Consider the following 15,511-nt stretch of genomic DNA (forward strand, 5'->3'; position numbering starts at 1 on the left):
AAATCAAACATCTCAGCTTCTACAAAACCTGCATTCATGGATTTTTATATGTTCATTTTAATCTGTTGTGTAAAACCTTACTTGTTTTTAGTAGGTCTCATGTATATATATATATATATATATATATATATATATATATATATATATATATATATATATTAGCATAATATAATTTTACCGATAGTATTTTTAAATAACATAAAATAATTAAATAATTGAATAATAATAGTATTTTTTAATTATTATCTGCCAATATAGTAAGATAATTTGACTTACTAAAATCACTAAAAACAAGTAAAAATGTCTGTAAATAAATGTTAAAATCTTATAATAAGCTTACAACAATATCAAAACAAGATATTCTAGATATATTGACTACATTTAAGATCACTTCATTTGCTATCATTTACTGTGTGTTTTTTTTAAAATATGTTAATGTATGCATATGTTAAGTAAATAACATATCATTTGAACATCTAAACGCATTTTTAGTTTTTTTGCAAAACTTCCACTACAAAAAAAGTTTCAAAAATGACTCTATTTTATGCCAAAACCTAATCATAAAACTAGAATAAATCAATGTCTCAATCTTCAGGCAGCATATTAATATCTATTTCATGTAGTAACTTTCTGTGAGGGAGCTTTTAGAGGTGGACGTCTGGTTCCTATCACAACCACTGTAAACAGTTCTGACAGTTTAAAAACGGTGCATTTCACATGAAACGCCTCTCAATGACTTTGTTTACATATTAAACATTTAATTATGGGGCATAAATGGCCCTGTTTAATTTTACTGGAGGCACAAGAACCACCTAAATGGCAGAAATGTTATTCTGGCAAGTGAAATTGTTTAAAATCTAGTCAAAATATCTAGTATTTCTCATTTTAAGACTGTTTTTAAGCTTACTATATGATTATTTAACTCATTTATAGATACTTTTTACTGGTTTTAAGTGATTTTAATCTGAAATAATCTTATAATAAGTTTAAAACAGTCTCAAAATGAGCAATATTAGATATATTGACTAGATTTAAGATGATTTCACTTGCGAAAATATCATTTTTTGCAGTGTACCTGATAAAGCCCAAATAAGGTACTTCAGAAATCCTTCCTTGACCCATGTGAGAACTTGTAAACATTATGAAACTCTAGGTTCGCATAGAATAAGAGCCATCAGTATGTGACGCTCATGTGCTTATATATTAAAACCACTCCAGATGCTGCATGTACATGTCATGACAGCTCAAGATACGCCTCAAGATGCCACGATTACTCATCAGCTTATTAGCTCAACACCGGCTCAGTTTAGAACGCAAGCTAACATGGTATCTCTTCAGCCTTCGGATCATCTTAGGCATCCTCCTCAATGGGTCACTGGTGAGCAGGAAGTCTGACAGTGATGCCCCTGCACATGTGCGAGGAGGAGCCCGTCTTCAGTTACTGTCCTCCCTCGCCTCTTTATTTTTGGATCCTTAACGGCCTCGCTGCCAGCCTGTGGAATGCTCCGGGCTGCCATAAGGCTTCCCTCCTCTCCTCTTGCCTGCCCATTCCCAGTGCCCCGCGAAGGGGAGCGCGCAGTGGCAGGTTACCTCTCTGAGCTTCTTCTCTCCTTCCACAATGGATGAGAGTCCCCTGCAGGTGCTGACCATTCCCACCACCCCATATCCCGACCAGAGGCCTGGCACCAGCGGCCTGAGGAAGAAGGTCTTCGTCTTCCAGTCCAAACGGAACTATCTGCACAACTTCATTCAGAGTGTCTTCTCCTCCATCGACCTGCGAGACCGCCAAGGGTCAACAATGGTGGTGGGAGGAGATGGGCGTTACTTCAACACGACCGCCATCCAGGTCATCGTGCAAATGGCTGCAGCCAATGGGGTCAGTTGCTGGATTTGAGTGATTTTTGTTTGTGGTTGGAGTCGGTCAGCAGGGTATCGATTACGCTAAATGTCAACCTGTCAGTCTGTTTGCAGTTCTTGTCCGTGTTATGTTAAGGCCAGCTTTCTACCACCTATCAGATTCACTTTCTCTGGATGTCTGTGATGACAACTGTCCCTTAATTTAACCTAAATCTTCACAGAACATAGAAAAACTGCACCTGACATTTACACCAACATGCAATTTCAAATGATCAGTGAGAGCCAGGTGCATGATAGCTTTAAATAGATGCAATTATGTAAACCTGCTTTGTTGTTGTCACCTATCCAATCCTAAATCAGGCACAAAGATATTTATTCGACACCCCTGCTGGGGTAGAGGATATATATAGGGCAGATTTTAAGTAAATTACACACGATGACACCTGTAACTATAAATGATCTTCTAATTTTGCCAGCACAGGTTGAGAAGCTATGTTGGAAAAGTGGGTGTAACTGCTATAGTCGGTTTGATGACACAAAAAATTTTTACTGCCCACTATAACTGACCTGTTGGTGTATAAATATGGCTGTTTTTTTAGGCTAAAGATCATAGCTTCATTTCTTGGTGTGTTTTTCTGGTCAGTGTGAACAATTTTGGTAAACAAATTTGGTATCCTGGTTTGTTATTTTGGGCCAAATGATGCCTTCATGTTTATAAGGGGTAGTACCTACAGTTTTGCATAGTCAGAGACTATTCCTTCATTAAATTTCCAGTCGAAATAGCCATAAAAGAGGCCATCAGGAGATATGTCTGAGAGAATTAGATATAAGACTATTCACTTGCACCATACATTTGGTAGACACCAAAACTGCCCCATCAGATAAACAGCACTTAAAGCTTTCATCTCTGAGAGAGAGGAGAAAATCAAGCTGCTTCAGATCTGAAAACATCCACAGGTGTTTCTGTCCATCCTTCCACTGTGAGAAGACGACTCAGCGCTATGGGTCTGAAAGGATGTGTAGCTGTTCAAGAAGAACCTCACTGAGAAAAGGAGACGGACACATCAAACAAAGAAGCTGAACAATGGACTGACCACCCCAGAGTCCAGACTTCAACATCACTGAATGTGTTTGATTACTTCAGAAAATGATCAACCAGCTTCTAAGACTGAACTTTGGAGGTGTGTCTGCAGATTCTTTGAGGAACTGAAAGTGAGTCTCCTGAAAAGAATGGAAGCTGGAATAAAGGTCAAGAGTGGACACAGTAAATACTGAAAAAATGAAATCATATTTAGTTGTTGAGGCTTCTGTTAAATGTGTTTTTAAATATGTCTTTTTCAGGCATTGACACATGAAAAATGTGTAATTAACAGACATTTTTCACTGGAAGTTGAATGACGAGGATAAAAATAAGGATGGTCTCTGGCACTTCACAGTACTGTATTAAGGATTGTTCTGGCTGATGGACAATCTGTATCACACTGTCTGGTCTAAGTGAACACATGAAATGTTCTATGAGCCAAAGTCTCAATACAAATAACAATGTTAGCAATCTTTGACAGGCCAAAACAGATACTTTTAATTAAAGTAAGTAAAATTAAATCAAATAAAGTGAGAGGCAACTGGATGAGAAGCACAGTGAGACGACAGTTTGGCATATTTGTTGCAGCAACATTCAAACGGAGCACGAGTGCACTTACCTGCCTCAGACTGCATCACAAAATTGCAACACAGATCAGCCAAAACAAAATAATAAACTGCCTGAGCAAAAATCATCCAGTTGTGATCTTTTATCGTTTATCAGTTTGCTCTGAAGCTCACCTGTGTCGCCATGCTCACTTGTCTCAGGTAGGCCGTCTGGTGATCGGTCAGAATGGCATCATGTCCACACCAGCTGTGTCATGCGTGATCAGGAAGTTCAAAGCAATTGGTGGAATTCTGCTCACCGCCAGTCACAACCCTGGAGGACCAGATGGAGACTTTGGCATCAAGTTCAATATTGCTAATGGAGGTAAAAAAAAAAGCTTTGCCCTTGTTTACTGTTCAAATCTACACTGCAAAAAAGTGAAAACATTAAATATAGTAAATATATCTACAATTTCTTATTGTTTAAATAATTGCAAAATATTATAAGATGCTTCAGCTTCATTTTTTGCAGGTTTTAAGTAATTTAATCTACATTATCTTATTCTACTTGCAGATAACTTTGCTTATTTCAAGAAAAAAATGCTTGAAACATAAAAAAGAAAAGATCAATGGCAATATAATGTGGCACTCTCTATATTAAATATTAAATACTGAAAACAAAACAAGGTGTCTAGGATTAAATAAGCGACTAATATTCTTATGACAACCTCAAACAGAAATATTAGATATATTGTCTAGATTTAAGGTGATTTCACTCAGCAAGACATTGTACTTTGCAGTGTATTACTGACTAGCATCTTCACACAAAGAGAGCAGGTACTATTTGGGTGGTGGATCATTCTCAGCACTGCAGTAACACTGACGTGGTGGTGGTGTGTTAGTGTGTGTTGCGCTGGTGCGAGTGGATCAGACACAGCAGTGCTGCTGGAGTTTTTAAACACTGTGTCCACTCACTGTCCACTCTATTAGACACTCCTACCTTGTCAGTCCACCTTGTAGATGTAAAGTCAGAGACGATAGCTCATCTGCTGCTGCACAGTTTGTGTTGGTCATCCTCTAGTCCTTCATCAGTGGTCACAGGACGCTGTTGGCTGGATATTTTTGGTTGGTGGACTATTCTCAGTCCAGCAGTAACACTGAGGTGTTTAAGAACTCCAGCAGCACTGCTGTGTCTGATCCACTCAGACCAGCGCAACACACACTAACACACCACCACCACGTCAGTGTTACTGCAGTGCTGAGAATGATCCACCACCCAAATAGTATCTGCTCTGTGAGGGTCCATGGGGGTCCTGACCAATGAAGAACAGGGTAAAAGGGGGCTAACAAAGTATGCAGAGAAACAGATGGACTACAGTCTGTAACTGTAGAACTACAAAGTGCACCTATATGGTCAGTGGAGCTGATAAAATGGACAATGAGTGTAGAAACAAGGAGGTGGTTTTAATGTTATGGCTGATTGGTGTATATATTTAAATAGAACTGTAATGCTGTAACTGTGTTATGTCTCAAACACAGGACCCGCTCCGGAGGCGGTCACAGAAAAAATCTTCCAAATAAGCAGAACCATCGAAGAATATGCCATCTGCCCTGAACTCAGAGTGGATCTGGCAACCCTTGGCAGGCAAACCTTTGACCTGGAGAACAAATTCAAACCATTTACAGGTGAAGGCCTTTCCAGCACCCTAACAGTAGGGATGTGACAATACAGCGTACTGTACTGTATTGAACTGTATCGCTGTGTATTGTACACACTTTAAAAAGACGGTTCTTCAAGGGTTCCTTAGTAAAGGAAATGGTTCTATTTAGAACCACGAGTTCTTTATGGAACCATTTTCATGCTTAACGGTTCTATGCATGGTGAAATGATTTTTCAGATTGATGGAGAAAGTGTTATATAGAACCTTTTTGAATATGGTTCTGTAAAGCACCAAAAAGGGTTCTGCTATTGTTACGATTTTAAGCTTGTACCCTCTTATGTAGAACCATATACAACATGTTCTCCATCGAACTGAAGAACCATTTCACCATGCAGAAAATCATTCAGCATGGAAATGGTTCTATATGGAACTCTATGGGTTTCCTTCACCCAAGAAACCTTGAAGAACCATCTTTTTTTAAGTGTGTATTGCGTTGTATCGCTGTATTGTAACTAGCCCATCAGATTGGGGCTAGAACGTTAGATTGGGGCAGCTTTTGTTTAAAATTTTGCTCTTTTATCATGTTGAATGCTCTCAGAAACTGAAAATGGAAATATTATATTATATTATATTGATGCAGAGCACATTTTCAACCGCTGTATTGAAATATTTATCAAACTTAATACTGAATTTTGTGACACCCCTATAAAGTTAATGAAGTTTGTTGTAAACAGATACTGAGTGGGCTCAGCCGGTGATACGCTCTCTATTATCATCCATGCAGTTGAGATTGTGGACTCGGTGGAATCCTACGCAAACATGCTGAGGAACATCTTTGACTTTGCAGTGCTGAAGGAGCTGCTGTCGGGCGAGAACCACATACGTATACGCTTAGACGCCATGCATGGAGGTGGGAGCTGTTTTACCTTATGTCTTCTGATCAACAAGCTCTGCCTATTTGATGTTTTTAGGACCATTTACAGATTTACAGGATCTAGTCCCAGGCACAGCTGTGTACTTCTTGAGGACCTGGCTATGTAGGTTTGGGTCAGATAGGGTTTCCGTCCTGCTGTTCACCAAATGATTAAGATGAGATGTCTGACATAACAGTGAAACCAGAGGCGGATTTCCCCTTTCAGAGAGGAAGCCCAGTAACACTGAATGCACTCTCGAAATGAATAGCATTTTAACACGGCAGGACATCCAATATCCTGCCCTTAATCCCACGAGAGGAGTTCAAATAGCTTAGCCTAGGAGTGGTCAGCATTCAAAATAAGACCGATTCTGAACCAGTGACAGATCAAAATACACTATTTAGTACACAAGAAACCTGTCAGTCAAAACTATTCTGCCAAAACTATTTACAAAAATAATAATACATTTTGCATAAAATGAGGTTTTACAACATTTTGATTTTGTATTTTCTGTAGCTTCTTAAACACGATTGATTATTTGTTTGTTGTATACTTGTAAAAAAGAAGGTTCTTCAATGATTCTTTGGTAAAGACTGATTCTAATTACAAACCTGAAAACTCAAATAACTATTTGCATGCTCTTCAGATTGATGGAGAAAAGGGGTTCTGCTATTGTTACGATGTAAAGCTTGTAGCAATCGAAGAACCCTTTTTCAAATATAGCCATATACAACACATTCTCCATCAATCTGAAGTACAATTTCACCATGCAAAGAACCCTTTAAGCACGCAGATGGTTCTATATGGAGTCAGTCTTTACTAAAGAACCTTAAAGAACCACCTTTTTTAAGAGTGTAGGCAAGGTAACATACCTAGCAAGCCAGCCTTTTAGCATCCATGTTGCTGTGGCCTTTCCTGCTCTTTCTTTTCACTGAAAAAGACAAGAACCAACAGGTTATCATTTAAACAAATCTGTGTGCAAGTGTAACTGAAGCTAACAACCAAGCGAAAGCTAACCTATCAGCCATAATTGAGCTGTCAAGCTAGGTCATCTGTCTGCCTGTCAGTTGTCCATCTGTCTGTCTATTCATCTGTCTTTTACTTCAACCAGCCACAAAGTATGCCCTGTGAATAATATTCCAATGGCAAATAAAAGACCTTTATATTTTGCCAAATTTCTCCCCTTTTGGAATAAACTGGGTGGTCCTTGTCTTGGATAATGTTGCATAATTATTACCCTCACCAATCACAAGTCCGCCCACATAGCTTTAATTAAACTATGCAAACCCCACCTTTTCACTCTGTTAGAGTCACCAGCGTAACCAAAAGCTAGCAAGCTACAGTCATATATAAAAATTTGAACACCCCTGTTCAAATATCATTTTTGTTGATTTTTTTGTAAGTGTAATTAAGTAAACACATCCTCTATAAGGAACACATTTCTGTACATTTTAATTATTACTTTAATTTATTTAACCATTAAAAAAAGTATGGCTTGCACAAAAGTGAAGGCACATTTTATTTGTTTCCAAGAAGTTGCACTGAAAGTTCCAGAAAAATGCCATAATTAAACTAAGGTTTTTAGAGAACCTTTAAATTGTGTCCTGCTCCCTCTTGATAAAATAAATAGATCCTTGATGAAATGCAATCAAATCTTTTTTGGCATTTTCAGAACTGGTAAAATGTCATAACTTAAATTTTTGAAATTCCAAAATGTCAGAATTTTGCCAGTGAAGGGTTTCTGCAGTCCACCACACAAACACTTCTGTTTAGCAAACAAAGTAAATTTAAATTTGGTTTGGTAACATTACAAACATCTTCAGGAGTCACGCTGACACACTGTAACCCACTCATCCCTTTATTTCTCCATTTACTCTCGATGTATATTGTATCTGCCATCTTTCTCAACAGTCTAAATTTGTCTCTGTGTCTCTTCCAAAGTGGTTGGTCCATATGTGAAAAAAATCCTGTGCGAGGAGCTGGGCTCCCCTGCCAACTCGGCCATTAACTGCATCCCTCAGGAGGACTTTGGTGGTCAGCATCCAGATCCTAACCTGACCTATGCTGCAGATCTTGTTGAGAGCATGAAGAGTGGCCAGTATGACTTTGGAGCTGCCTTCGATGGGGACGGTGTGGGTGTTTTTGAGACTTACATCATACTACATGACAGCCTTCAATGTCTCTACAGACTTTTCAATATGAAAAATGTCCAGAGTTTCAAGTATGTCATTCCAAAACTCCAGTCTCGGACACTCCAGCCACTTTATTAGAAACACCTACCCTGTAGGTCCAGCTTGCAGTTGTTTTTAGCCAGTTTGTAGAGGTGTAATAATGAATCGTGACATTGTGATACTGCAATGCAAAACTGTGAATATGCATTGTGGAAAATGGACCAATTTACATCAGACACGTTCCTGAAGCATTTTCTTTACTCATCTGTCATAGAACAGATACGCTTACACTGTAATCAGTGTTTCCACACCAGCTGGGCTAGATACGTTTTTACCTCCATTAGAACAAAAGCCCTTATTTTCTGCGCAAAGATTTTTTGTGCCTGTGAGTGAAGCATAGATCGAGCCAAACCACACAGTCCTACTTTCTATAGCATGCTATAGCATCTATAGCATAGCTCCACTTAAATTAATCATTTTAAGTGTAGTTTAGATAAACAGTGATAATAACAGCAGCTCCTGCGCTGTACTAATAGTCTGGGGGACAATGTTTTGATGATGCTTTTATCTGACATGAACAATAGTAAAAACTTGTAATTCTGATTTCAACACAAAAACAGATCTAGTGAACTGTTTCAACACCAAAGTTTGAAAATGTTCAGCATCAGTCAAGAACTCACCCCAGCACTCCTCCTGTTGGTGGACTTTTGGTGGCTGATATTTTGGTGCAACACTAGAGCAGAGAACGATCAAAATAATGTCTGGACAGCAGCCTTGTGGCCAGAAACAATCAGCTGATCTTCTCCAAGGGGGGTCACCTGTACAACTGCAGGAGAACAATGATTCTGATATGAACTTTACCTTCAGTCATTTAAAGATTCAGTGTGTAAGATTTAATGACATCTAGTGGTGAGGTTGCAGATTGCACACAACGGAATCACCCTCCCTCACCCCTCCCTTTCCAAGTGTGTAGTAGAACCTACAGTGGTCCTCAGGTTTCCTGCCATCGCCTGTCCTGATTTTGTTTTGTTCTTCATGTTTTCGCTTCTTGGACGACGAGGATTCACCCTCTCTCGCTTTTTCTGCTAGATAATAAGCATAATCCTCCATTTGTCAAAATTTGGGTTCTCAAACTTCTCACAACACAAAATGGTCAGCCAGCACCGGCAGCCACCACTGATTCTTCTTCTTTCTACGTCTTCCAACTGGAGCTACAGCGCTCGATTCAAGCTGCCGCTTCAATGCAAAAGCGTGAAAGGCACCTTCTAGAGCTAATGTTTGGTTTGTCCGTTCTGGGCGCAACATGGCAGCCTCTGTTTGGAGAGGTACCGCTCCATATGTAGATATGAAGGGCTCATTCTATGCTAATGAAAACGCAATGATTCGTAATTACAAGTGATTATACACTAATGAAATTAATAGACCCCTAAAAGATCCCCCTAAATCTTACACACTGCACCTTTAAGCACATCATTACAAAAAGGTGAGATTACATTTTCAAAATCAAAATGCAGAAAATAAAAAAATAATTTGTGGGCTGTATTTAAGGATATGTTTTAAATATCTAATGGGCCTTATGAAGATGTCTCATGGGCCAAATGTTGGCTGCTGGTAGCTTGAGACCCCTGGGCTGGAGGGAGGCTGTCAAACTGACAGATGGGTCACAGTTTGTACTTGTAATGATGTGATGGGCACTTTTAAGTTCAAAGGTACTGCAAGCTCTTTAAGTTTCAGTGACCTAGTCAAATCCTCTTGACCCTGCCTGACCCTGTGTCTATCTCTCTCTCTAGGATCGTAATATGATCTTGGGAAAGCACGGCTTCTTCGTTAGCCCCTCAGATTCGGTTGCTGTCATTGCAGCAAACATCTTCTGCATCCCCTACTTCCAGCACATGGGAGTGAGAGGCTTTGCCAGGAGTATGCCCACCAGTGGAGCACTGGACAAGTAAATACAACATGACTAAAGATTTAATTACATAATTAGTCACATTGTGAATTACGTTGTGTAATGTGGTACAGATTGGAAGTGTAGAAATCCGGACTTTTAATAAAAGTTTTCCACTCGTTTCAAAAGAGAAATAATTCATATAAAATTAAACGTTTTGATACTGTTGGCAGGACTGACTCCTAAGGTATATGCTGATGAGCTCAGGTAACACAGTGTTTGTCATTTCTTAGTGTGGCTAAAGCAACGAAGATCCAACTGTACGAGACACCAACTGGGTGGAAGTTCTTCGGGAACCTGATGGACGCTGGTCACCTTTCGCTGTGTGGAGAGGAGAGCTTTGGCACAGGTAGCTAACGTGTGAGTCAAGGTAACAGGCTTTTAAATATATTCCTAGACCATTTATTGTATTTTTCTGAATTTCTTCAATTATAATTCTGCTTCCTGGTGCCCAGAAAAGGGATGGGTTCTCCTTTGAGTCTTGGTTCTTCCTCATGCTTTTACAGAGTTTCTCCTTCTGAGTCTTGGTTCCTCTCAGTGGTTCTTCCTCATGATCTTACAGAGTTTCTCTTTTTAAGGCTTGGTTCCTCACATAGGCTCTTCTTCATGCTCTTACAGAGTTTCTCCTGTTGAGTCTTGGTTCCTCCCAATGGTTCTTCCTCATGCTCTTACAGAGTTTCTCCTTTTGAGTCTTGGTTCCTCGCAGTGGTTCTTCTTGATGCTCTTACAGAGTTTCTCCTTTTGAGTCTTGGTTCCTCGCAGTGGTTCTTCTTGATGCTCTTACAGAGTTTCTTCTTTTAAGTCTTGGTTCCTCTCAGTGGTTCTTCCTCATGCTCTTATAGAATTTCTCCTTTTAAGGCTTGGTTCCTCTCGGTGGTTCTTCCTGATGCTCTTACAGAGTTTCTCCTTTTGAGTGTTGGTTCCCCTCAGTGGTTCTTCCTCATGCTCTTATAGTGTTTCTCCTCTTGAGTCTTGGTTCCCCTCAGTGGTTCTTCCTCATGCTCTTATAGAGTTTATCCTTTTGAGTCTTGGTTCTTCTCAGTGGTTCCTCTTCATGCTCTCACAGAGTTTCCCCTTTTGAATCTTGTTTTTTCTCAGTGGTTCTTCTTCATGCTCTTACAGAGTTTCTCCTTCTGAGTTTTGGTTCCTCTTAGCTTTTCTTTCTCATGCTTTTAGAGAGTTTTTGTTTTGAGTCATGGTTCCTTTCACTGTTTCTTCTTCTTGATATCAGGGAGCTTATCCTATTGAGTCTTTCTTCTTCTCAATGTTTCTCCCTAGTTTTCCTTTTAAGTCTTTGTTTCTTTCAGTGGTTCTTTATCATGCCCTTAGAGAGTTTCTCCTATTGAGTCTTGGATCCTCTAAGTGGTTCCTCTAAGTACTCTTCTCAAGCTTTTCTTGCCACTGCTCTCTTGGTGATGCTCATTAGAGGACTAGACCCAATTTTGTGGAAAGCTGCTTCGGCAAAATATCTACTATAAAACTGATTTGACCTGATTTGAGCCTGTTCTGTTCCTCTCCAGGTTCCGACCATATCCGTGAAAAGGATGGTCTTTGGGCTGTGCTTGCATGGCTCTCCATTCTTGCTACCAGAAAGCAAAGTGTTGAGGAGGTCATAATAGAGCACTGGAAAACCTACGGCCGGAACTACTACACCAGGTAGACATTCAACTTGTTGAATGATCAAAAGTGGCCTATTTTGTTCTTTCTTTGTGGAACGGTGAAACATCTCAATGCACATTAATATAATGCCACACAATGTTTTCTGCAGCCTATCACTCCATTTTGATGACCATCTGAATGATCCCTTCTAATTTGTTGCAGGTACGATTATGAGGAGGTCGACATAGACGCAGCAGTGGAGATGATGCTGGAGCTCGAGGTGATCATTTTAGACAAGGCATTCAGTGGCCAGAAGTTCACTGTAGGGGAGCAAACCTACGAGGTGGACAGAGCAGACAACTTTGAATACAGTGACCCAGTGGATGGAAGCATCTCAAGAAACCAGGTCATCTAATTAATATCTGTGTATTTCATAACCACCAACCACTGTGAACTCACCGTCCACTGGATGTATGATGTACAACAGTGGTCACCAACCCTGGCCCTGGAGATGATTGGCTGGATCAGATTAGTGTTAGATAAAGGGGGGCAGCACATTAGATGCAGGAAAGTCAATGGTTGTTGACCACTGATGTACTCTATGTGGGTGGTGATCCATTCCCAACAGAGCAGTGATAGTGACATGAGCCCAGCCCCACCTACAAGTTCAAACACACACACACACATCTTCTAAGCCGCTTATCCTTCTGTCATCAGGCAGAAGGCAGGATACACGCTGGACAGGTCGCCAGTCCATCACAGGGCAGACAGACAGACATACACATTCACTCAAACACTCACACCTAGGGGCAATTCAGCATATCCAACTGGCCTGACTGCATGTCTTTGGACTGTGGGAGGAAACCCATGCAGACATAGGGAGAACACGCAAACTCTACACAGAAAGGATCCTGGTTGCCCGGCCGGGGAATCGAACCCAGCCCCTTCGTGCTGTGAGGTGACAGCACTACCCACCGTGCCGCCCGAGTTCAAACTCCATATCCAAAAATATAAAAAATGTCCAATCAAGAGCGGACATGTGTTCAGAAACTGACCATTGGTGAAAGGCTAGAGCAGGGGAGCCCAGTCCTGGTCCTGGAGGTCCTGGAGAGGCCCCACCCTGCAGAGTTTAGCTCCAACCCTAACCTAACACCTGATCCATGTAATGAAGGACGTCAGGGCATCTGAATAATAGAGCCAGATGGATCTGAATTCTCCAGGATGGTAGATCTCCAGGACCAGGATTGCTCACCTCTGCGGTACAGGTTGGCTTTGGGCTACAGTCTCTAACACAGTGGTACTCCAACTGGTCCTCAGGGACCCTCTGATGATCCAGATTTTGCTCCAATCCATCTTGCAACACACAGGGATTAACACATGGGGGTTCTTGAGGACCGGTTTGAGAACCAGTGCTCTGACAGATTTAACTACAAGGTGGGTATTTCCACTAAAGTGACCTTTGTGCACACACTAAGACAAAATCTTACCCTCTACAGGGCCTGCGGATCATTTTCAAAGATGGTTCACGCATCATCTTCCGTCTGAGTGGAACAGGCAGCTCCGGGGCAACAATACGCCTCTATATCGACAGCTACGAGAAAGACGTAAACAAGATTTTCCAAGACCCACAGGTAGTTGACTGAAGCATTTTTTAACTAATTTAATTTTACATATACCTATAAATCTTATAAAACTGTATTCTATGTTATCTTGCTCAAACTGAGTGGATAAAATAGTTGGAGGGAGCAAGTAAACATAACGGTGTCAACTTCTAGGGTTAACTGTACACGTGTCATGCAAACATTTGGGCGACTCTGGTCAAATAAGGAAGTTAACACATCCTCTACAGCAGTGGTCACCAGCCCTGGTCCTGGAGATCTACCTTCCAGAGCAGTCCGGTTCTAACCACCATCTGCCACACCCGCTCCAGATGATTAACTTCTTCAGAAGTTCTTGACTGGCTGGATCAGACGCAGTAGTGTTAGGTAACTGAGGGTGTCAGTATGTTAGCTGCAGGCTGAAACTAATGGCAGGAAAGCTGATCTCAAGGAAGAGAACAGTGGCCGGTGGCACCAGCTCTGCGTAAACTAAAACGTAGACTAGTTGTAACGTAAGTGTTTACTAAGTTTAGGTTTATGCATTATTAAATCAAAACAGGCTGCACCACACAAACAAGACTTAACGTTGAGCTTAGAAGTTACTAAATATTTACAGCCCCCAAAGCAGGTGAAAGTTTTGGGGAAACCATCAGAAACAACATAGAAAGCACAAAGAAGATCAAAAACATTACTTTTTTGGTTAACTAAGCTGAAAATTGTAAGAGCTATACACTGATTTTATTCACAGCTCTAATCATCAGGCTGGTTTTAACTCTGAGCGTAAAACTAAACACCCACAGCTCCAGCTCTGTGAGACTCAGGCTGCATTTACACTGCTCCGGCGCGTCGACGCACCACAACGTATCCCATTCATTTTCAATGGAAAGCGTTGGTTCCACCAGATGTGGCCGCGCAGTGCATCTAATCTGAACTTTATGCAGATTAATCCGGCCAACGCGATGCGCCCATCCAATCAGAAGATAGCTGGTGTTTGCCAAGTGTTCACAATGCAATGCACGACACATTCGTTCCGTATTCAAACGTTTTCCATGAAGGAAAGGCTCCAAACAATTTTAAACCTAGATATTTTTACATATATATATATATATATATATATATATATAATAATAAAGAATAGACAGACAGCAGCTGTAGATCATCAGTTTTACACGCTGCTCTCTTCTATGCTGGATATATTTTCCATGGAGAAGTCAGAGCAGCTGCCGTCGCGTTTCCATGGCAGTGAGTTTACTGATTGGTTCTGAACATGTTATCGTCATGTTAAGGTGACGTACGCATGAGTTAAGACGACCTACAGATTTGTGGTGCAACCAAATTTAGTAAAAGGATAGTTTGAAACTAACCAGTGTAACTACTTACACAAACCTGGTGCAACCCAGTCCTGGTGACCACTGCTTTACACTTCTGCCCATTTGGTGGTTGGAACTGGACCCCTCAGGAAGGTAGATCTCCAGAACCAGGGCTGGTGACCACTGCTGTAGAGGACGTTAATTATTCTCACTTAGAAGTTCAACAAAACTTGTCATTTGGTTCAAACTTTTGTGTACATCTCTGGACTACGACTTACTGCTGAACTGGCGTTTTTTAACTCTGCTCCAGGTGAAGCTGGCCGAGCTGGTTAGCATCGCCCTGAAGCTGTCTCAACTGCATGAGAGGACGGGAAGAAGCAGTCCTACAGTTATTACATGATATCACCTTATATTTTTGTGGCTAACCTTTGTAATAAAACTAGATTTTAGAAGGACTGTGTGGTGTTTTCTTCATTTGCCCTTCGATTCCCAGCGAAGACTCTGTTTTCATCTATGAAAAGTTGGACAGTCTTTGAAACAATGATACTGCCTGTTTAGTCATAATTAGGAAGCTGAGTCCCAACTTTGGAACAGACAATATAATGTTCGATATCACAAAAAGGAGGAAGCTCCAGTAATCTTGTGCAGAGTTTATAAAAACATGACTGACTCCACCAAATGCAGCTATTTGAAATAACAGCCAACAATGGGTCGCATACAAGCAAACAGGGCTTTAAAAGTGACCAAATTAAAGTTAAGATTACCACAGACTAGTGTAGAGCCATCACTAAGAATGTTTTCTCATTTTGAGAGCCACAAATATATAATTA

The 15,511-nt window shown here is 40.6% G+C and overlaps 1 protein-coding gene across 1 annotated transcript; it reads left to right on the forward strand.

The window, feature by feature from the left end:
* The first annotated feature begins 1,485 nt into the window (after positions 1-1,485).
* LOC118826497 (phosphoglucomutase-1-like) lies at positions 1,486-15,136 on the forward strand. Its single transcript, XM_036597482.1, is given in 12 exon segments — positions 1,486-1,613; positions 1,615-1,876; positions 3,706-3,868; positions 5,023-5,169; positions 5,929-6,054; positions 8,000-8,190; positions 10,020-10,174; positions 10,408-10,523; positions 11,695-11,830; positions 11,996-12,179; positions 13,270-13,404; positions 14,992-15,136. Coding segments are annotated over 12 exon segments (1,818 nt in total). The 5' UTR covers positions 1,486-1,500; the 3' UTR covers positions 15,082-15,136.
* Positions 15,137-15,511: the final 375 nt, after the last annotated feature.

Source organism: Colossoma macropomum, unplaced genomic scaffold (genome assembly GCF_904425465.1).
Source record: "Colossoma macropomum unplaced genomic scaffold, Colossoma_macropomum, whole genome shotgun sequence".
Classification (NCBI taxonomy): Eukaryota; Metazoa; Chordata; class Actinopteri; order Characiformes; family Serrasalmidae; genus Colossoma; species Colossoma macropomum.